The 23,481-nt window shown below is 37.7% G+C and overlaps 2 protein-coding genes across 8 annotated transcripts in view; both read left to right on the forward strand.

Moving 5' to 3' along the window:
- Positions 1 to 1,897: 1,897 nt before the first annotated feature.
- mal2 (mal, T cell differentiation protein 2) lies at positions 1,898 to 13,545 on the forward strand. The gene is made up of 4 exons (XM_004077753.4): positions 1,898 to 2,208; positions 9,191 to 9,361; positions 10,283 to 10,438; positions 12,490 to 13,545. The coding sequence occupies exons 1-4, from the start codon at positions 2,059 to 2,061 to the stop codon at positions 12,559 to 12,561; spliced, it is 549 nt and encodes a 182-aa protein (XP_004077801.1). The 5' UTR covers positions 1,898 to 2,058; the 3' UTR covers positions 12,562 to 13,545.
- Positions 13,546 to 14,197: 652 nt separating this feature from the next.
- The window catches only part of LOC101157392 (metastasis suppressor protein 1), a 44,589-nt gene continuing 35,305 nt past the window's right edge, over positions 14,198 to 23,481 (forward strand). For 5 of the 7 annotated variants that reach the window (XM_020710016.2, XM_020710020.2, XM_020710019.2 and 2 more), the window contains exons 1-3: positions 14,199 to 14,733; positions 17,213 to 17,274; positions 21,834 to 21,907. In XM_020710016.2, the coding sequence (XP_020565675.1) occupies positions 14,662 to 14,733; positions 17,213 to 17,274; positions 21,834 to 21,907 (208 nt within the window). In that variant the 5' untranslated portion in view covers positions 14,199 to 14,661. Of the gene's footprint in view, positions 14,734 to 17,212; positions 17,275 to 21,833; positions 21,908 to 23,481 lie in introns of all 7 variants that reach the window. The other 2 variants (XM_020710017.2, XM_011484980.3) reach the window with 2 other exon arrangements.

Raw genomic sequence — 23,481 nt, forward strand, 5'->3', positions numbered from 1 at the left:
ACCAATCATGCCTCAATAAAAGTAGGTGGCCTTGCGTCAAACGCTGGAAGTCCGCTTTCAGTGGAAGGGGTGTGGCCTTCTAACATCATCACTCCTGATTGGAGAGATCCATAGAAATGTAGACAGACCGGCTTACTAAGGACGTGTGGTTCCAACATGGCAATGGACATGTCGCGGAAAAATGGAGTCTGAATTGACTTCATTTGGTTGGAACCGGAACCAATGCATTTTCTATGGCTGCCGTCACACGCAATTCCTCCAGTTATATATCACACAGTCAATGGTCCTCACATTGTGCCCTAACAAAGTGGGGAACAGCCCTTTGCAGGAAGAGTCTGCGCTGCCTGCTCCGCCCCACAGGGTTGAAACACACACGAGATGCAGACACTCTTAAGCCCGGCTCTTGGTTGACATCTCGAAACACCAACAAAGCCAGTGCCTCAGAGATCAAGGCGTCTTACTTCCGGGTAAATGAGCTCGAGAAAATGACTCATATTTGATTTTGTTTTTTTAAAAAGAGGTTATTTAGTGTGCTAAAGGTAATATATGGATGTCGTTTACTCTGACAGACTTCAGAATTGCATGGTATAGGCCCTTTAATATTTTAAACTAAACAGTGAGTACATTTTCTTATAAATGAAATAAATGTAAAATTAATAGTGTTTGACGCCCTGCGACAGACTGGTGACCTGTCCAGGGTGTCCCCAGCCTTCGCCCACAAGTGGCCGGACACGCTCTGGCAGCCCCCTGACCCCGAAAAGGACAAAACGGCTTAGGAGATGAAAGAATGAACGACTGTTTGACCTCTGAATGTGTTATTTTTGAAAAACCATTGAGCCTTTTAAAGGTTTTATGAAGAGAATCCAAATCAAAACTAGTATAAAACAAGAAAAAAACTCATCACAAACAATGAAAAATAGACTTTGACTATACAAGGGAAAAGATTCAGTCCACTAAAAATGAACAGTGCCCTCTTGGAGGTTAAACCAACATTGGTTAACATAATCTAAACTCAAGCTAATCATTGACAGTGGTTTATCATAAAAACTGTGCTTTTTCACCATGACAGCCCAGTGGTTCAGTTTAAATCTGTCATTTATTTCACAGGACACCATACAAGTGTTATTTTAGTAACATTTGTGTTCCTTTAAAAGTCTTTGGTGAAATTACAATATAAAAGTAAACTTTTTTTTCAATGTTATCTAGGTCATTTCTATTTTTTTAAAGCAGGTTTTTTTTTAAATCATGTTTAGGTTTATAAAGATTTAGGTTTCCCAACACCGTCTGGTCAAGTTTTCCTCTTGTCTAACAAACCTGATTAAGCTCCTGAGTTTAATCATGACTTGAGAATGAGTCATTTATTTGAGTTGGGTGTGTTTGACAGAGAAAAGCAGTAAAACACTCTGGGCAGGGATGCTTAAGGAACAGGGTTGTGAAACACATAGTGATTCCTAATAAGAAAAAGGAAGAAAACTGCTATCCTTGATCGTTACAGGGCCAAAGGGCATTTGATAAAAGCATAATCATGCAAATTTCAGAGTTGGCAATATCAAACACTAATAATAAAAGTGTGGAAAAACTTGAAGAAGTGCCTCATATATGTTTTACTCGTGCCTGTTTGACACATGCGAGATTTTCTTTCAGAAATGTTAAATAAAATGTAGGTTATTCCAAATAATTGATTTTCCCAACACTTTTCCTGTAGAACATTGGACAAAATAAAGGGGCTTTTTCTACTTATTTTAGTCAAACTACTAATTTAGTTGACTACACAAGACTACAATGTAATAACAATACCAGAACACGTTTATAATATATTTATAATAAACTTTTTAAACCCGTCCTTGTTTTATAAAATGGATATTGTGATGTGGGATCTTCCGAGACGTCCCTGAACGCATCCCTCGTATCCAGGGAGTGGCCGCTGCACCTGTCCGACCTGTTCGAGGACACATGATTCCGCAGGAATTTCTGCCTCTGTGCCCGTCCTTTGTTTAACGGGTAAATTCAGAGAGCTTAGTTATTCAGAGAGCAAGGAGATACAAGGAGAGGTGAAAAATGTCGGAGCCAGCCTCTAACCCCGCCGCCGCCACCGCTGCCCCGGTGGACCCCGCCGCCGCCACCTCCTTCCCGACGGCAACCATTTCTCTACCTCTGGGTTTGGGTGTGTTACGGACTTATTCTGGAGTTCTCATCTGCATAGAAATAGTGAGTGATTGTTTACAAGCGGTTGTTTTATTCTATATTTATTCACATCCTTATTACTAATATATAGTAAAATCTGTTAGGAATCAGTTTTTGTCTATAGTTTAGTTTGTTACTGTTGTTGCAAACTGTATCTGCTCATTCGACATCATGTCTCTTAGGGATGCGACTTTTGCACATTTGTAGTCGTGCGCTAAAGTCACGTCCTTTAATATAAAATTATAGAAGAAGACCACAAGTGAGTTTTGGTTTGTGTCTACATTATTGTGTCATAAACATACAAGGTGACCTCTGCACAGCACTTCCATGAAAGCTCTAATCTAATCTAACAGGTATTTTACTACTTATCTTGATGCCTTAGTTTGTGCAGAAAAGGAAGAGCATATGTTGGAAACATTCAAAGAATTAATTGCCGATCTGTGGCTATTAAGGTGTGAGCCTGGTTGATGTTAACCCTTGAACTTCCCACCCACTAAAATAATGCTTTTAGTTGGTTTTGTGAAAAAGAAAACTTACCTAATAAGGATGATCAGAGAAGAATGCATTATGAACTAACAATTTATGATACTTTGCTTCAAAAGAATCATAAAAAATTGGACATTTTAATCAAGGGCTAAGTAAATTCCTTAAAAAGATTGAGAGAGAAAACAAGCAGCAAAGATGCCAAAATGGCCAAAGTTTTTCAATTATTCACCAACTAAAATGCAATAACACTTACGTGGTATAATTAATTTGCCAAGATATTGAGTGCCTCGGGGTAACTGTTCAAATGATGCATGACAATTTTCACATAGATGCCATACACTTAAAACTTTCAGCTCATGTTAGTAAAGGGGAGCATTAAGCAGGAGAACAAATCCAACCATTGCAGAAAAATATTTTCATATTTACCTCTTGAACTGCATACATGCCTTGTCCTCAATTACAGGAAGAAAGTGTACTTTCAATCATTCATCTGCTAAACCTGGATTGTCCCTTTTGGGGTCATGGGGCTGCCGGAGCCTATCAAGGCCACTCGTGGGCAAAGGCAGGGGACATCCTGGACGCCAGTCTGTCACAGGACCACAATCACACACCCATGCACACCCACATTCACACCTAGGGACAATTTAGAGAAGGGCTGCACGATAAGAGGAAAACTTGCGATATTAGTGATCAATATTGCGATGACGATATAACTTGCAATAAATGAACAAATAGCAAAATCAACAAAAATATTTCCATTTCACTGAACAGTTTAATTTAAATAAGAGTCAAAATGCCTTTAATTATTCTCCAAATGACCCTCGTCTAATTAGGAGGGCAACATCTAACATAAAAGCTCCATCGGATTGGTTAGCAATGTGAAAGGCTCCATCTGATTGGTATCAAGGGATTTATTCAATTATGTATTCAATTCTTATGATTCAAGTGGCCATAAGATTTTTTTAGCACATTTAAGGTTTACCTTTTATTGCGATTTTAGCTGTCTTTTGTGATATGGATAATGCACAGCGATAATGCATCGCGATAACAATAAATTTGCGATTTATTGTGCAGGCCTAATTTAGAGTAACTAATTAACATGTGAAGCATGTTTCTGGAGGTGGGCGGAAGCTGGAGTCCCCAGAAAAAGCCCATGCAAACTCCACACAGAGAGGTACCCCATTGGTGTTCTGTTTCATGTCTATGGCGTTTCATGGCTGCCACTAATTTTATCAAGCGCAAAGATAAGGACTGACTGAGCGAAACTTATAACTGCGCAATTTCAACCGAGCGACCCCGCATTTTACAACTGCACAGTTGCAATCTTAACCGAGTGGCGATCCTGCATGCTCGCTGGGTTTGCGCGAAGTGTTCAGGGGGTGTTTTTGTCACTTGGGGGCAGTAACCTTTCTGGTTGATCTGATTGGCAGAAATCTGTATGTCAAATCCAGTGAGGCAGCGGGGCGGGAGTTTAAATTTTTTTAGAGGCTTTAATAGAAAATAACGGCGAACATATTGTGGATTGAAATGTTAACGAAAACACGAATTCAGTGATTTTACATGAGAAAAACTTACACAAAAAAAAAAACCCACTGCACTTTCTTAACTTAGCTTATGAGCTGAAGTAAAGCTTTTTCTTTTCCCTGAATGAAACCAATTAATGTGTGCGATTTTTTCATTCACGTTTTTATTTCACACACACACACATGTACAAGAGGTTGCAACACAGATTCACCATTTCTAATTGATTTGTTCATTTATATGTTTATAAAGAAAATTGATCAGTTTACAATTACAGTTTGAGTTTTATTAAAATACTGGCTCATTTAAGAGCATAGAGTGTTTTTAATCAATATAATCTATATGTTTTTGTCACTTGAGGCAGTAACCTCTCATTTTTTTGGCTTTGATAGCATAAAAGACGACGGATGTAACGTGGATTAAAATGTTTACGAACAACCCAAAACCAATTATGGGAATAAGTTTAAGTTCAGGTTTTTTTCGACTGGGACATAATGAAAGACCAAGGAGGTACAAGCGAAAATTAAGCTGCTGAATTTTGATATAGATATTGATATACAGAAAAGAAAGGCTTGGCACGTTAAAAGTGCAAGCAAGGTGCAGGTTATTCAGAAAATTATACTTTCAGGATTATTTTGAGCAAAAAATTAAAAAATAAACCCTTAAAACTACTGTATGCAATTTATAAAGTAGCATTTGTTTTAAAACTCTTTCAAAAATGTGATAGTCTTATAAATTGACAGTGTTCCTGATCAAAACTGATCAGAGATTTCCCCATTACTACACCTGCCACAATATTTCTATTTTTAATATTTTAAGACATCAATAACACGTAAAGATCAAAGTATTCTTCAGTCTGTTTATTCGCCCTGTAAACAGCATCAGCCAAAAACTGACAAATAAAATCATCTTAAAAATTATGCATTCAGTAAACCTAAACTTAAGTGTTTATTTAATGTAGTCAGAAGTTTGGATGTACTTAACCAATCGTCAGAATGAATGGTGTGTCCACATTTTTTCAATGAAAGTGTATCGTCAACATTACATGCACAGTATTTTAGTTTACTCACTTATCCCAGAACTCTGATTCTCACTTATGTTATGTCGATGAAGACCTTGTCATGCATTGTTGATTGTCAAAACAAATCCCTTTAAAACTGTGGTACTTAAAGTCCCACTCCAATCATCTTTGTGTCCATTGTAAACGCGTCCAAGTGGTTTACCCTATGAATCCATTTTTAGCCAAAATCCAAAAACCTGTGTCGTTTCCTAGGAAATAGTTTCTGCAGAGTAACAGAAATTCACTAGAAATGTATTTCTGAGTTTTGGGTACGTAGTAAGCCCGCCCCCACTTCCCATACGTCATGTGTTTACACACTCTTTGATTAGCCAACAGCCCCTCACAACACCTTAGAGTGGGTCTTTTAGGTAACATGGTGCCCAGCAAATGTTTCAACACAAAATGTTTGTTACACATGAATCCTAAATGAAAGCCACTATGCATTTAGCATAAAGGGGTCACAACAATAGAAGCTGTTGATGAGATCAGAGTCTTTGTCAATAAAAATATACTTTTAAATTAATTAACCATTTCCATAAAAAAAAAAATTGCATAGTACATGAGGATCATAAAACTGGGTTAAAAGCTGCTGGGAGACAACATTGTGAAATGTCGTGCTTTTACATTGGGTCCATGAAGGGAGCTTGTTCCATCCCTCATGGATTTATACTGGGTCCCATGTTATTTAACCAAAACTGATTCATTTGATTTTTTCCAGTTATTGAAGGTAGCATTTCTTTTTTGAATAAATCAGACACACAAGCAATAATGAATCAAGCTAAAAAATATCCTGTAATGCAATGCTATTGTTATGTCCACAAACATGCAGGCCTAGGGCTGGAGGGTACGCAACATAAACAAACACACACACACAAAATGGTTGACGTTTAACCCTTGTGCTAGATGACCCCACCCTTACACTGACGTGTTCTCCCTACCATGACAACGGTGGATAAAGGTGGAAAGATTTCATGTAATCCATAGAAACCAGTGAAGATTACAAATCATTAAAGAAAAAAGGTTCAGCGCACTGTCTAGTGGGTCTAGATGACCCAACTCCCAATGTTAAAGTGCCTAGGATAGCACATGGGTTAAGTAGATGGAGGCGGGGAGGCAGGGACCAAGGTTGGGGCAAAGGAATGAAATAAATAGAACAAAACTCAGCCTAGCTATCACCATTCTAAAAAAGAAACAAAACAAAAGTCTCACTGACTTATATAGAAAAGGGAATGAAGACATACAAGAGGTGTCACCAACCAACGTACCTAGTGTGCATATCAGAAGATAAGCTACTTGAGATGTACTGGATACCCCGTCTTACCTGTCCACAAACTTCCCCACATTCTCCAGCATAAAGCAGCCGTGAACATTCGGATGAAAGTTGTGATCAAGAAAGAGCCCTTTGTCCCAGTGATCCACAAGAGCTTATAGGCAGGTCTGTTGGCTGGCTCTGGGGCCTGATTGGACAGCTTGTCAGGTCTCCACCAGGTGTCTTCACTCAGCACAGGAAGCACATGCAGAGGAAGAAAGAAAGAAAAAAAAAACCCTGCATGTAACACTACGTATTGGATTCATTTACAACAGGGGTGGGCAATTATTTTAAGTCACAGGCCAAATTGGGTTCTAAAATTCGATAGAAGGGCCGGCCCACGAGCAGATGTGTGGTGTAAGAATGATATAACATGGAATGTAGATGAAAATTATATTCTGAAAAGGAATATTCTAGAGTTTTTAGTTTAAAACTTTTGTTCCCATTTTAGGTCTCTTTTTTATTGTGAAGCCCTTTGGTACCCTCAAGGAGTTGTAAAGTGCTGTAGGAATAAAGTTTTATTCATTCTTTATCCTTTTAATAAAATAAATAACATTATTTATGAAATAAAGCAATGACCAAATAACACTCTATCATTTTCAAAGAAAAAAATTCCGGAAAAATATACTGATACATTTAAAAGAAAAAACACACTAAAAAACACTGGAATTGTTGATCCTCTCCAGTCATAATCCTAATAAAGACTTAGAGCTGCAGCTCCTCACACGTCTAACAGTTTGCACTAAAACTGAGCAGCTGTGTCCTGCACGTCTGTTTCTCATCCAGTAATAATGAAAAAGCAAATAAGCAGCCAAACTTATTTCTGCATTACCTTTTCACCAGTACAGAGTTCCCTCGTTTATTGCAGGAGTTACGTTCTAAAAATAACCGTGATCGGTGAAATCCACAGAGTCTGAATACAGACATTTATGGCAGTAAAACTCCTCACTGCCTAAATACACCTTTCTCACACAAACATGAACATTTTCACCCTTTTCACTCGTTTAAATTCTCAAACCTTCATAGAAATTAGGTCCAGAATCTTAGAATGAACACAAAGATCTGATCGATCAAAGATTTCTGTAGATCTGAAGAGCTCCGCGTTTCTGTCCAGGAGACATGGAGGAGATTGATTGACCAGGTCTCCAGCTAATCAGGACACAGAACAGGGTGCACTGTTTAAAAAAAGCAGCATAATCACTATAAAAGAATGAGCTAAACCGCGAAAGATGAACTGCGACATAGAAAGGGAAGACTGTCTTCTATTCTATTTGAGGGATTTTAGAGGGTTTCAGGTTGGAGCACAGACTGCAGAAGGAGGGAATAAGATGTCACTTCTTGATCATGTGGCCAGATTAAAAAAAAAACAGAAACATGGGTCTCTGATGTTGTTCAGTGGGCCGGACCAAACGTGGAGGCGGGCCGGATTCAGCCGTAGTTTGCCCACCCCTGATTTACAACATAGTTATTTGATCTTACACGTATACAGTAGTTTTACAGTAAATGCTTTGCGGTCTAGCTACTTTTGTTGTAGGCCAGCGTTTATGCATGTATGATAACAAGCTTTTTGTAGACAGGGAGGGTGGCAAACACTTTTTTAGGGGATGTATCAATGTCAAATTAAAAAAGATGTTATGAAAAGTATGTGTGTGTCAGTGTGGTTGCAAAATGGGATGAAGGTAAGGTTAAAGCAATGCAAAAATACCTACAAATTTAAGTTAACAAAGAAATGTTATCACTGTTTGGGCTTCAAGGAAAGTGTTATTTGTCACACTATGCTTTTAGGAATTTTTATAATATTATATAAAATTTTTGAATAAAAATCTCTGCATACATTAATAACAATGGATTGGATTTTTCTGCACTTTTCCTGATGCTCAAGGTTCTTACAATTAGAGCTGGGCGATATGGCCAAGAAATACGATTTGTTTCATTCCAAATTCGACTTTATTCCATTTTTTCCCTCCCTGCTTTTACTTTCTTTAACAAAAATTATAAATGATGGAATACGTTTATTTTAACATCTCCTTAGCTTGTAGAACAATGCAGCAGATATTTTGTGAGCTATCGCTAGCTTGAGCATCTCATAAAGAGAAATACCTGAATGCACTCTGCAGAGAGCAATTTTTTGGTTGCAACAGCCTTGAAACAGATTTTGCTGCATGTGGTTTGATGCTCCAAGTTTGAAGTCGCAACCCTACAGACCAAAATCTAATTTTTGACTCACTGGTAGATAAACCCTGTCTGGGATTATCCCCTTTGCTTCTGGAAGTTCTGCTTGGATCACACCTGTAGCTTATCACAAAATAGTGTCCGTGAGGTGTTCAAGGTACTTCAAATTCTTGCTCACAGCGAACAGTCCAAAATGAGGAGCCCAGAAATAAACAGAATGAAAAACACACCCTGTCACATAACTACTTTTTTTTTTGTTTGTTTTAAAACTTTTGAAACCGTTATGTGTGATTAAAACAGCATTGCATGTTTTGGTGTAATTAGTAGTTCACATTGAATTACACTCTCACGTCCTCAAGACCTGGAATATCATCAAGAAAAAGACATGAGTGCACTTTTTAGGTTACACCCTTGTGGCTTGATGAAGAGATAACTTTTCCCTGTTTGTCCATTTCCAGGTTTTTGGTGGCCTGGTTTGGATTCTGGTGGCTTCCTCCGGTGTGCCTGTACCTCTGATGCAGGGTTGGGTGATGTTCGTGTCCATCACGACCTTCTTCCTCTCCTCAGCCTACCTTGCTCTTCTCGTCACTGGTTTGGCAGAACGCATAAACACAGACTGGAATTTCTTGGTAGGCTGGTGACAATGTAGAATTTCCATTTTTCTAGAATGTGCTCAAGGTCAAACAAACAAAAAAACAAAGCTAACTGAGATTTATATATTTTTTTAACGTTGCATCCATGTATGAAAATTTTATCAGAATACAATTGAATGTTAGATATTTAGTATGTGCTGATACTAGTTAAGAGCAAACAGATGATACAATGCTTTCTGATTACAATGTTAAATCACTTGAATTTAAAAGCTAAAGACAGATGAGTTGTTCTGTTTTAAAGAAGTTTAATGATCAAGCTTAAATGTTTTTGACAAGGAAGGTGATTACATGAAGGCAACTTTCTTTTCGTCTTTTTCCCATAAAACCTTTTTTTAAAGACAAAATCTGTAATGTTTTTGAGTAATCTTATGGAGTGAACTCTGTCACGTTTGGCCCCTCAGACAGCACTGGTTTCAGAAACTACAAACGGCATGTAGGGCTGTTTGTGTTCAGCTAAACAATGAGTGACATAGAAGATGAGCTCACACTTCAACTCAACAAAGGCCTGCCTGTAGTTCTACCAGGCTTGGAGTCGGCAGGACAAACTCTTGTTAACCTTTTGGTTGTGGCGCAGTGGTAGGCCGGTCGACCCCTGATTGGAATATTGCAGGTTCAATTCCCGCCTAGCCTACCCATTTGTCAAAGTGTCCTTGGCATTTACCATTTCTTGTTTCACACACCCCCATCTGATTCCTTCACCCCTATTATCCCTGTTTTGTCCATTGAAGATGCCAGTGTATTGATGCAGTTTTCACCTTTACTCCTAGATATTTCTTCAAATGTTTACATTTTGATGCAGAAAAAGGAATCACAATAGCTCTGTGCTCATGCATGCATTTGTCCTTAAGGGTAAACGTCTTAAATTTCTTTATCATTTGTCTCTTTTTCCCCCACCAGGATTTATTTTACCATTTCATTGCATTGCTGTTCTACTTTGCTGCTTTTGTGTTGGAAGCGGCAACTACCGCGGCAGCGGCGGGAGTTCCCATCACTAGCTCTCATGTTGCAACTTTGCTGTCATCAAGGCAATACAAAATTAATGTGGCAGCAACGGTAAGTCTCTTTAATGCTAAAATCAAAAGGATTCAGATTTTTTACAAATGAATACGAGAGTAAAGGTAATGTTTTTTATATTAAGGCAAACTTTTTGCAAAGAGAGACAAAACCAAAATAATTTATTTGGTGAGGTCAAAATGTGTGAGGGCCAACCAATCAACCTGCATTCTTTGAACTTTTTTAATAACATTAAATGCAAACAAACTATTAAATGAATTTATTTTTTTTTGCAATGTCATAATTTTCATTTCTGCACATAGAACATTATGTATGGGGGGCTTGCAAATAAGCACAGCAGATTAGAAGGCCAATACAAATAAATGATCAAAAATACGTATTCCACAGTTTCATTAATGTTTTCAATATTAAAACAGGAGTTATTTTAGCTCAGGTGCTATTACTAATTCTTAAAGTAACTTGTAGTGATTATTTCTTAATTTTGTCCAAAATTCTGCTTATATGACTCAAAAACTGGGGGGCAAAGCTTTTTGCTGCGAGGGCAGCTACCTCCCTTGCCCCCTAGCTCTGCCCCTGAATACATACAAATACATTTTTGCCAAAATTACTGGGAGTATGGAAAAAAAAAATCTGCCTGGAAAAAAGATTTAGTCAACATTAAATCTGGCTTCATATGAATGTTAATTATTATTCACTGTTAAGTGTAAATCATGTGAACAGGAAAATAACACAAATAGTTCTCTTAAGGCTCTGAAAGTCAAGTAAACACAGGTTTTTGTTACAGGTTTTCAATGGCGTATAACGTAATTTAGTCAATTAAAATTGAGTAATCGTAGTTTTTTGAAAGAATTGTATAAAATCACATCATTGGTTTTATGACAGGAACCTGCAGGTAGGTAGAAATCTGAATGTGGACCGCATTTGGACCATGCTTTGGACATGTCTGGCTTAACCTATGTTTATCTCTTGCTTGGACCTAAATTTCTCTCTGAAAGGGCTTCCTAACTGGTCCATTCTCATCCATTCCATCCATTTTTCAAACCTGTTGAATCCCTTTAGAGGTCACAAAATTGCTGGAGCCTAAACCAGCCACTGTTGGACGAAGCTGGGGGACACCCTAAACAGGTCGCCAGTCTGCCGCAAGGCTACTCTATCATCATCTGATAGTCCAAAACTCTGCTTTTCACAAATCCATCAATACTGATTACCATTCACTGTTAACCTGCTCCCTTCTTAAATTGAAGGAAAATTGTTGTCCCACAGTGCAAAATGTGTGTTTGTATGAGCTCCAATCAAACGCCAAAAGCAAATGCTGATTTTGGCTAAATAAATAAAAATTGATTTGTATTTCTGACATAAATATAGGTCTACTGTTATTAAGTCATTTTCAGTCATTTATCCCAAGTTACTCAGCCTTTACTTTCACTTTTGACAGTCTTAACCTTATCCTGAGACTAAATATCTTCTTTCTGAAAACTTCTTTTTAGATTTGTTAAGTTCACTCCCAACTTCTGCAGTTCAATTATTAAAAAATGTGATTTAATATTCGTAACAGTTATTTTAGAGAAGTAGTGTTTTATTTGCAATCTTTCTTTTAGTTGAAAATATCCTGTTCTTAGGTGTTTGCAGACTTTGCCATATTTGATTCATTTTCCTTTTGTTTAAAGCTGCGGTATTTTTAAATTATTTCCTAAAAACAAAAAAATAAAGCTCATTTACACATTAACATGGCAGAGCTAAGCTTTATGCATTCTTGGTTTTAAAAATAGATGCCATGTCAAAACCTAAATAGTCATCTTTTGATTCAAATTTTTACCAGAGAAATCTGCTTTTTCTGTCATGCAAATGCAAACAATGCAAACAACTGTTTACAGGCTGCTGCTAATAGGTTGAACTCTTAAAGTGAAAATATATCAATTCTCCTTCAATTATGAGTTAAATGCTCTGTTTCAAAAATCTTAAGTCAAGCTAAAAGGTTGCAATTTACATGAGAATTTCAAATAATTTACAGTTTTAGATAAAAAACAAGAGATTTTTTTTTTTTTAAGCAAATAAATGTGGTTGATTAACCTGTTCCCATTCTGCCCTAGATATTTGCATTTGTTGTGACGCTCTCCTACGGCTGCAGTATGGCGATGGGACTCAAGAGGTGGATGAAATAACTGGGACAGGGACTGCACAACTAATGCATCTTTGCTTTGTAACTTCTGCGCATCCTAGAACATTTGCATCATGTGTCAAAAAGGTCAACACAAAAACAATGAGACAAAACCTTAAGAAAGCCATGTTTCACTTATGAATTCTAAACATTTTGGAAAAAGTTGGCTAAAAAAAAACAAATTCAACCAAAAAAATTGCACTTTCCATGACAATACTTTTAAATATTTTTCGGTCTTCATTTTTCTTGCTGTGAAATGATATTGGAAACATCACTTTGTAAATATAAGCCTAATATTTGCTGCAAAACTGTAAAAAAACATCAGTTGTATGCATTTTTTTTCAGTGCTAAAAAGTAAATAAAATTAGTTGGTGCTAGGGATATGAAGACTGCAGATTTCATGTGACTGCCTTTCACTCTGATATTTAAATATCTTAACTATTATACTTTGCATTCACTGTATAACTGTACTATGACTATAGAGTATGTAAAAGAATGTTTAATTATTTATTAAACTGCAAAGTTTTGCTTGTTTTAGTGATTTACACCTCAATAAAATGTATTTTTGAACAAAGTTACCTTAATCTGTTGTGAAAATATTTTCCACTGACATTTTCTCAGTTATTTAAGCAAATGGGTTTTAATGTTTAGGCTTTAAATCAAACTAAGATTGGTTATGTGTATCTTTTATCATCTGTATTTGTTGCATCGGGTGTTGGTTTTTATATGGGTGTGTTTTTGTCTGTGTGAATTGATAATTTAACCATTTATTCCTGCAATTATCTGTAATTTTGTGATTTACAATTATTTTTAATCTTTCTTTTATTGTTTTCAATACTAAAGCTGTTTCTTTCAACACATTTTTAACATAAATATATATTGGCTTGTGCTTGATTGTTGTAACGCTTCATTGAATGATCTAAATTATGAATTATGAAGAATCACTGTTTCTTTTTAAAAAGGAATAAAATGACTGAAAACATTCGCATTTGAGAGCAACATATTTCTTATAACCGAACAGATTCAAATTGGTACTGAATTCTTTGTACTTTGTGTTGCAGTTTTTAGTAATACCACTAGGTGTCACTTGTGATTTACAATTAGGCTAAACAACATTTTCGTTGGTATCGTCTATAAAAGACTACTTTTGAAGTACTTTATTTTAAATGAACCAAATCACAATGGAAGATTGCCATTTTACCTGTGGAACTAAAATAGAGTATTTAACCATTGACTTTTCTAGTCCAGTTTTTTTTCTGTGGTTGCTTTGGATACATTTTTTATTATTTAAAACATTGCAAAACCTTTACAAAGTTGTTTGCATTTGCATGAAAAAGTATTACTGTTGCTCTTACACTCCTGTTAGTAATTGGCATGTTCCATGGGCGGAAGTTTGGATTCTTTCACAATAAAATGTAACACCCACGTCATAATTAAAGTGTCTTTAGTTCAGGAATTCCGTTTAAACATTTCTATTTGGAATATCATATAAACCACATGAAGATAGTACTACAATGTTTTAATACATTTTATGCAGTCTCTGATGTGCCTAGACATTCATTTGGCGTTTTACTCAGGCTCTTATTTTGACACAGTTAAGCGGAAACGTCTCCGTGTTTTTTTTTTTTTTTTTTTTTTTTTTTTTTACTTCATTTGAGTTACTCCTATTTCTTTAGTGTTGAGGGAGTTAGAAGCAGAGCAGTTGTGTTTACCTGGCTGTACGGATACGTACTTCCATCATATCGCGGGCATCTTGGATTATTGTTTGCTATAAGGCAGACAGACTTCTACTGACCGCTTTGGCCATTCGCGAAAATGAGCAAGACGACAGGAAGGACACAATTGGGGGGATTTAAACGTTTTTCTTTTCGTTTCGAGGGTCTTCGCTTGATTTCAGTCATGCAGTACTAAAAGAAAAAGCAGCACAGAAGCCACAAAAGAAAGAGTACTGATGTAAAATCAGTTACTATTGCTGTTCAGCTTTCCTAAATCGTACCACAGCTCGTGTTTTGTTGAACGTTTTCTCCTGAAGAATTGTTATTTACTCCTCGCGGGAAGCGGCTCGCCGATTCGGGACTGACCACTGCTGGAGGTTGTCCTGAAAATGGAGGCGGTGATCGAGAAGGAATGCAGCGCACTCGGAGGACTTTTCCAAACTCTTATCGGAGACATGAAAGTAAGTGGAACCATAGACTGGTGCCAAAACAACCACATGATGATGTCGTTACGTTTGTACTGGTCCAGACTGTAGTAAGTAACAGGTTAACCAGCCTGAGGGTAGCTCAGCTTAATCTCAACGGCATTGTTTTCTGATGAATCTCAACGGCATTGTTTTCTGATGGAGTGGAGCTGGAGCAGTCTTCATTTAATTTAGCCTGTAATAGTAAATCATTTCTGTAGGGCAAATTAATACAATATAAAAGCCTCTGCTCCATTCTTTTTCCCTCCATAACAATAGGAAATAGTTTGCAGCAATTTTTGCGGCCACAGAGTTGAACTGATTTAGATCAAGGGCATAGATGTGGCATTTTGACACAGCTTAGCCAAAGAGACAATTAGGAGATTCCACAGCTGTTGCAGCTTCCAGAAGGAATGTGGGACGGTTTCTGTCTGGGCAGAAAATCACCCAGAAGGAGTCAAGGCTTTGGCATCTGCAGGTCAAATGGCCAGCCAAAGGGAGCCTCTGGAGTCAGAAAGGTTGTTGAGGATGCTCCAAAGGCGTTGGCGCCAACAAAAGTTCACCCCATCAGAGATAAACACATGCTTGGAGGATCTGTTTTGTGTTCACATATATGCTTTTAAAGGGATTCCCAATCAACCCTGACCTTCACTCCCCCTTAGCTCTACATTTTAAAGGCTGGAAGATGACCTGGACAGTTATGACCTCAGGAGCGGAGCTGTTCTACCTGAAGCAAATCTATCTTCCTGTTACAATCTGTTGTCTCTGGTTACATATGTTATGTGGGATACTAAAAAGAAAGCTTTGATCAGTGTACGAAAAGAATGTCTTTTAAAATTTGAACTGTGAACCATAATGACCCACACAGATGGAAATAGTGTTTTTAACATGTTTTTGTGGCATTTTTCTGATGATGGAGGACATGTAAAAAAAAAAAAAAAAATTCCGCTCAAAACTGCTATTTCTGAGTATTTCTATGCACAAGTTGTTTAGAACCAGGAGCAGACAAAAATAAAATGCCATTTAAAGAAGAAAACGTGGGAAATCTTCTTACTACTTTTTTCGGCGTGCACAATCCACACCCTGCAGCCAATCAGAATCGAGTATTCACCATGGTATAACACATGTTAATTCTGCACTAGTGCAGGACTAAATGTCACTAAATGCAGAAAAAAAGGATAGTGCAATTTTGAGGTCATAACTGACATGGGAAAAGGGGCATTTGTCTTTCACTCAATCCATAAGAGAAGTGGAACCCCTTGTCTTTTTGAACAAACAAAAACAAAACAAAAAAACAATTGAATAGTTAAAAATGAACCAGTACAAGACTCTATTTCTGCATTGGTGACTGCAGGTGGAAGGTTGTCTGTTTAAACCTAAAACTGGTCTGTCCATCAGGATTATGGGTTGACTAGCTTGCGGTGAAAGGAGATTTGAAGTCAGTGAGAGGGAATGCTGTTTGCTTTAAACAAGAATGTCTCTTGGAAGGTTTTTTTTTTAAACAACGTTGCATTCCAAGATCATCAGTTCAAACATTTGTTTTAACGATGAGTTACCGAGGGTCCTGCTGCCTCAATTCTTACCCTCACAAAAAAACCTGTGACATGACCAGGAAAAGCCCACTAATGCCTTAAGAATAAAAGTACCAGAAGTAGTTGTTGACTTTGTCTACTAGAGTAGAGAAATGGCTGGGCAGATAATGGCTAAGCAATGAAGGAACAATTGGATTGGGATGAGAGGATGGAAAAATGGTAGACCAAGAAAAGTCTGACAGGACCAATGGGGATGTAAGAGAAAAAGATGTGTTGTATGTAGAATGAGTTGATTGTTGGGTGTCATGTATGACAGAACATCATGACATTCCTTAAGCTACTGATAGTAGTGTCACATTAGCGACAAAATGTGCTCATCCAATGACCATTTTCGAAAAAATCCCTCTTTTTTTTTTCCCCCCCTCTAAACAAGCGTTCAGGCTTTCTCTTCTCTGAATCACTTCTTCTCTGCAGCAGCTTTAACAGAGAGCTCTTCAACGATTCCATTCCAGGACCCAAATTAGGAACATTTTAGAGCCCCACCGGGAGCCGGGCTCATTATATGCTCTGACATTAGTGCTCTCATTGTATTTAAAGCCCTTTAAAATAGGGCCTGTGACCCATTTTGTCATTTTACGCATGCATCAAATGATGGGAAAGCCTATACTTTAAAAGTAGTTATGTGCAGACAGAGTTAATGCAGTCAAATAGGAAACTTGTTTTCTACCGATTGCTTAAATTCTGTGAAATTTAAGGCACCAATGGAAACACAGTAGGGGGAAGAAAAGAAAAAAACATGTTTTGAGGGATGGAAAAGTCAAAGCTGAGGTCAGTTCTGCTCAGCAGCACTGCAGGTAATGTGATGAATCACTGACCTGTCATGTAACAGAGAAGATAGTGAAATCTGAGAATGTGTCCATCATGTTTATCTTTTTCCTCTACAGAGCAGCTGTCCTATTTGGGAGGATTTTATTAACAAGGCGGGGAAACTGCAGTCTCAGCTCAGGTGAGAGCACTGCTGTGTACATGCACTACTTTGTATTCAGCATTCCATTTGGTTTATGTTTCACAAAAATAAGAAAGGCTTGTTATCAAATATATTTTGTCCTTGTTAAATCAAATTTGTTTGCGACTGCATTCAAGTTTGTTCATTAGAATGCAACTAAAACGTCAGATATTTCATGTCTTTATTTGACTTTTAAATATATATCGCAGCAGCAGGTTCATGTTTCTTTTATAAATAAAGTTCACCTCTTACTGCTTGGTTTTGGCCTGATGATGAAGCAATAGTTTGTTTTAAAGGATCCAGCGCAGTGATACAGAACAATAAAGTTACGTGACCAGAATATATTTTTAAGTCATGCATTATCCCTGTGCATTATCACTTTTTAACACACATTAATCAGCCAATCAGAATCGAGTTTTCACCCGAACCATGGTATAAGATTTTTAAACGCACTCCCCGCAGCCAATAAAAATTAATTATTTACCCGCACCATGGTATAATAATTTGAAAGCATATTTACTGAAATTCTTTTTAAATAAAAACTTTTTGAATTCACATTGGGAGGGAAGTCACATCTGTTAATAGCGACATTTGCTGAAATCTATCAACTGTACATTTACTTTTACTTCTTCCCTATTTTCCTCTTTTTAAATTTAATGTTTTGGTTGTTTTTTTTTACTAATATTCAATTATACCAGTCCTAGATCATTCTTAGTCTGCTGCATACAATAGACTCCAATCCCATCCACATCTTTATAGTTGGTTTTAAATGGTGATGTGTCAGTGAAAGGTAAGTTACAGTGGTTGAAATAAAAGCTTATTGTCTACCAGCCTTCCTGTGGTTCACATTATTTGACTAATAAATTAGGGGATTTCCCTTACCATTTCAACACCCACATGTCCTCAGACGTTATCAGAGCTCTTCCTTCAGTTTCTAAGCATTTAAAGTTCATCAGTGTGTGTTTTATATGACCCTGTCAGAAATCAGGGTTTGTTTTTTTTGTTGCCTTGTCAAACTAGTGGTCTTACAGGAGAAAAGTGGATAACAGGAAAGGAGATTTTCTGACATAAGAGAACATAATTTCATTTAAAATCTTTAGTTTTAGGTTTTTTCTTAATGTCCAGGTTAGTGCTTAGTGAGAGCAAAGGCAGGTAAACAAAAACTAACTGGACTGATTGTTTTTCTGTAATCAGTTGTTTCTGTCAAAGCAAAAGCCTTAAACTGATACTTTTGATGACTGCGGTTTAAAAACTTGAACATGGCTAAAATAAAGAAAAGCGGGGGGAGGTAACTGAAACAGAAACAGCTGTGTGTAATTGTGAAGTAAAACCTGGTTTGACTGTGAAAACGGGAAGCCGAAACGAACAGAACCTGAACATAAAACAAGAACTTTATAACCAAAAAGACAAAAAATCAGGAAATAGGTGGTTAAACTCATCTTCTTCTGCCTTTTTTTGCCATTGTAGTTTAAACCCCCTGGTTTTTCCCCTGGTTTTTGTTGTTCTGATTTGTTCAACACATCTGCAGAGAAAATGTCCTTCTGGGAAGCTCACTTGAACCGCTCTGTGCAAGAACTACTGCTAAGAAAAGAGAGCCCCTAATCTTTGCACATTTTCCCAAACAAATCTGATGATTGTGTGTGAACTAAGCGTTTGTGTACACTGGAAATTTGTCATATTTTTGTATTTTTAGATCCTTTTATAATCACATTTGGCCTCAAAAGCTGCAACGTTTTCCTTATGATAGCCCGAAATGATGCTCATGCAGCTGGAGCTTTAAAACTTTGCTTAAAATTGACCCAAAACGTCCTCTCTTTCTGTGTTCGGTTCCGTCTCAAGCCTCTGAAAATGCCAAAATGGGAGCTTGACTGTAGCACCACCCCCATCCCCTCCAAGCCTCAGACCCCTGTAATCATTTAGGGACTGGACTACATATAGAAGGACACAAACACACCCACCTTCTCTTCTTGGTCTAAATACGTTAGCAGGCAGTCGTGGTAGCAGCACATGTGTCTGGATGTAATGGCGTCCATCAGCAGTCTGCTCTGTAATTTGGCCCTCCTCTTTCACAAAGCGACCAGAATATTAACCAACTGCCATGATGAGGAAATCCTGACATTCTTTTCATTTAAAAATGTATCTTTTATTTCCCCTTGTGTGGTTTTGAAAAGCTTTGAAGACAAAGAGCACAGATGCCAGCTAAATGAATCTTAATCAGCCCTTTTAAAAACCTGTCAGTAATTTGTCCTCAGCTGAGGCAGCTGTAAAACATAAAGAACTCACATGCGTGCATAGTTCTTGTCGAAAGGTAATTTTGTACCCTAACAGGGACCCTAAATAATTCCATATCCAAATAAATAGTTTGAAACCTTCTCTGGCTGAAGAAATTGCTCTGAAAAATTCAAAGCGTCAGTGTACTGAATACAGACAAAACAAAAATGAGGCTCCAACAGTGCGAAAAAAAACAAAAGCAAGTTCAGTAAATGCAACCTCTCAATTTGTCACATTTGCTCCAGTTGCATTCCTCTGTCTGCTGTACTATAAGTGCATTTTGGCAGTGGGAATGAGTGGGTCGTCGTCATGAAGAGCACCGTCTCTGACATTTGCTATAGGAGTCTTGGATAAGTGCAAAGCCTTTCCAACTACACTTTAAAGTTGCTTTGGTTTCAGAGGCAGACTTTAGGACCAAAAGTGGGTTTTCGCCGCTTAATGTCGATTTTAGAAAAAACAAAAAAAACTAAAGGTGAACACGCTCCACAAACCTCTGAGAGTTAGAGCAAATGTTTTGTTTCAACACGTCAGGTGTAAAACCTAAAAGACCAAAGTGAGAAAAATGGATAAACCTGTTTAGCTTGTGCGACTTAAACTCCTAGTTTGACTTGATTGAACATTTATTTACTCGCGAGCTTTGACCCAATGGTCATATTTCAATAGACCATTGAGTGTAATAAATGAGTAGAGGCATATATCGGTTGTGGTTGTTATGGGGCCAACACAAGGCCTTTAAATAGAAAGGAATCTGCATACGTGTGTGCATATGGCTTTTTTTCCATTTGTAGGACACACCCGGGGATAATCTGGTCAGCTCTGCAACAACACAGCACTGGTTAACTCGTACTGCATCAGGTTTTGGTTGGCAAATAAAGTCGCAATCCGTATAAAGGAAGGCTATGAGTGCGGAGTTGTTCTTATATCTATATTGGTTTGGAACAACTTGAAATTATTTTGCTTTTTCTAGAAAGAAAGAATAAGATTCAGATGCAGTGAATACACTACTTGTGTTTCATGCATTAAAAATCCAATATTATTCAATTAAAGCTAGACTAAAATGTTCAGGATCATGGTAGTTTAAGAAAAGCTTAACTGTAGTAGCATAATGTTCTACAGAATTTGCCTATTTTGAAATAAAATAGGTTCAGGATAAAAATGACATAAAATATTTCACAACCCCAGATTTCCCTTAAAATATGGGTTCCAAGTTGTTTTGGAGGCTTTCCTTTTGCCAATTTAGTTGAAAGTGTACACAAATAAGAACAGCTTTGGGACAAATTTACGTCTGTGTAGAGCAGTGCTTCTCCATTATTTTTTGCCAGCCCGCCCCCTAGGAAAAAGAAAATGTTTGGCGCCTTTGTGATAAACTCTGTGATAGAACAGATAATAGGAAAACCAATAGTGTCACCACCGCCCCCCGTTTAATGTGCGCACCTGTGCCTAAAACCGCTTCTACTGTGCGCCCCCTGGCATCGCATCGGGGCGCGCCCCACTATTTGAGATGCACTGGTGTAGAGTCATGCTAAGGAACAATTCTTGTTGATTGTCTTTTTGTGTAGCATGCATGACTAAAAGTAGTCTAGACTTGCTTGTGGAAAGATCAGATAATGTCAAACCTGCACGTGCACAGCGTTTCCCTTCATACATGTGATTCTTATCACGACAGATCTGCAGTTACTTCAGCAGGCTAGTTTCTGCAGGTCAGCTAACCGGTAGCCTGCACTACAGCTTGCTATGTAGCTTTAGCCTTTTGCTTTCATTTCTGTTACAAATAGAAACTATATTAAAGCAGGTGTGAGTTTAAAACTTTAATACAAAAAATCTGTGCTCGTCCGTGGAAGAGTTTCTCTATTCTCGTGCTCTGTCATGTCAACGGTATCCCGGCCTGCCCTGGAGCTGTTCAACATTTTGAAGAAATGTCTTTGCTCTTTGGCACCAAGGGGCTGAGGCTAAAAAACAAACACTTAAAGCTCATGCTACCGACAGGCAGAATCAAACAAAGGTAAATGGACATAAACCGTCCAAATGGGTGAGCTGGAGTCAGTAAGAGAACAATCTGGTGCTGTTGTCCAAATGAGGGAAGTGGCTCCAGCTGAGATGGTGGCTGGAGCAAGAGATACCCACCAGAACAGAGGCAGGGATCCCAACACGTTCACACCAGGCATGTGTGGCGTGCTCAAGAACGTGCTGAACTCAGGTTCTTGAGTGTGCATCATTTCTTTCACTTTCCATTGAATACTATGGGTTTTCAACCATGAAGTACTTTCTAACAAACCCATGTCTTGCAGGGCGACTGCAGTTGCTGTGGCTGCCTTCCTGGATGCTTTTCAGAAAGTGGCTGACCTGGCTACCAACTCCAGAGGTACAAACATTCAGCTTTGTAACAGTGCTGTATTCAATGAAGTAGTAAAATTCATAGTTGGACAGTTACATCCCTGTTTCTTCATACCTCTGTTGTAGAGATCCCAAGTTTTTGCCCCCTCTGTGTTAAAAAAAAGTCAGATGGTTGTCTAGCTGTTACGTAGGGGTTGTAAAACCATCAGTGTTCTGTTTTAAGTTCTTTTGTTAGCATTGTCTTCAACCCTTCCCCTCTTTGCTTGTCTTCACCCCCTTCTACGTACACCCCCACCTCTCTGGTTGTCTGTTTAAATTCTGTTTGTGTAGGAGACACAGGAGGGATCTGAGCTCTCTTGCTTGGACACCTCCAGCCATGCTCCGTCCTATTAATAGGAACAGAGACTGACGCACACATTCATCAGCTCACAGTAGTAAGAATGAGAAAGCAAGAGAGAACGGGGCTAAAGGGAGGTGGAGGCGTGTAGGGAGTCATCATTCTGTCCCCTGTAGTCTCTCACAATATCGGTTTCTAGTGAAAAGGGCAGATTTTTTTACTGTTAGGTAATTTTTCTCCCCTCTACTCTTTCATCACTTCGACACCCTACAGGCTGTCGATATCACCTAACACTCATTATTTTGTGCTGGTATCTAAGACTTGGTTTTAAAATCCTTTCGTTCAGCAGAGAAGCACAAACAATGGGTAAAAAAAGAAATCATCACTGAGTCATGACCTTGTGCCTTTTTCCTTTTTCATGTCTTTTTACAGTGATATACAAAGATAGACATTATTTAAAATAAAAAACGATGTACTTTTTCAATATACCTGTCAGGGTTGTAACGGTAAAAACAGAGCATCTCACTGAGTCTTCCCTTTGGTGTGAGGTACCATTGGACTATAAAATAAGTATTTCTAATGATACAGAATGCAACTTGTAAGTCTTGTAAACCACTTATGTTGTAACGTACATCCCAATTTGATAAAGGGACTGTAAGAATTATGCAGACAAACGTAGAATAATTAAACTACAAATATAGGAAACAAAACATACACCAACAGCTTTTACCTCAGGTATCATTCTAATTTAATTATAAGAATATTATTTGAGAGTAAATTTGAATAGATTATTTAGCTTCAAACCAAATTCCATGTTCAGAAAGTGCTGACACAAAGACTTTTTCTCAGGCGTCAAAGAGCATAAAGCAGAAATGTAAAACAGACTCGGTCCCACCTGGTGCTCATATCAGGTTTTAGCAGAGTGGCTTCTGCTTCTCTTTAAGCTTTTTTTTTTATCTTTCAGTGGTGCTTTGATGAAAGAATGTAGTAATAAACAAGTCTGTATTGAAATGATTAACCATACATAGTTCACTTATTATTCCATCAACAATTAAATTATAGTTTAGAGAAATCACATTTATTTGTGAGTATATTAAGACACGTTTTCATTTATAAACATCAACTTTTTCTCCTTCAACTTAACTGTAAACAGGTAGAGGGGGGGAAAGCCTGTAATTGCTTCATAAATCCCCAAACTAAACATTTATTCTAAAGGCACCCTAATCCTGCTGAGAACACTGACTTGCATATGAAAAGAACAAACA

This window comes from Oryzias latipes, chromosome 16 (assembly GCF_002234675.1).
Source record: "Oryzias latipes chromosome 16, ASM223467v1".
NCBI lineage: Eukaryota > Metazoa > Chordata > Actinopteri > Beloniformes > Adrianichthyidae > Oryzias > Oryzias latipes.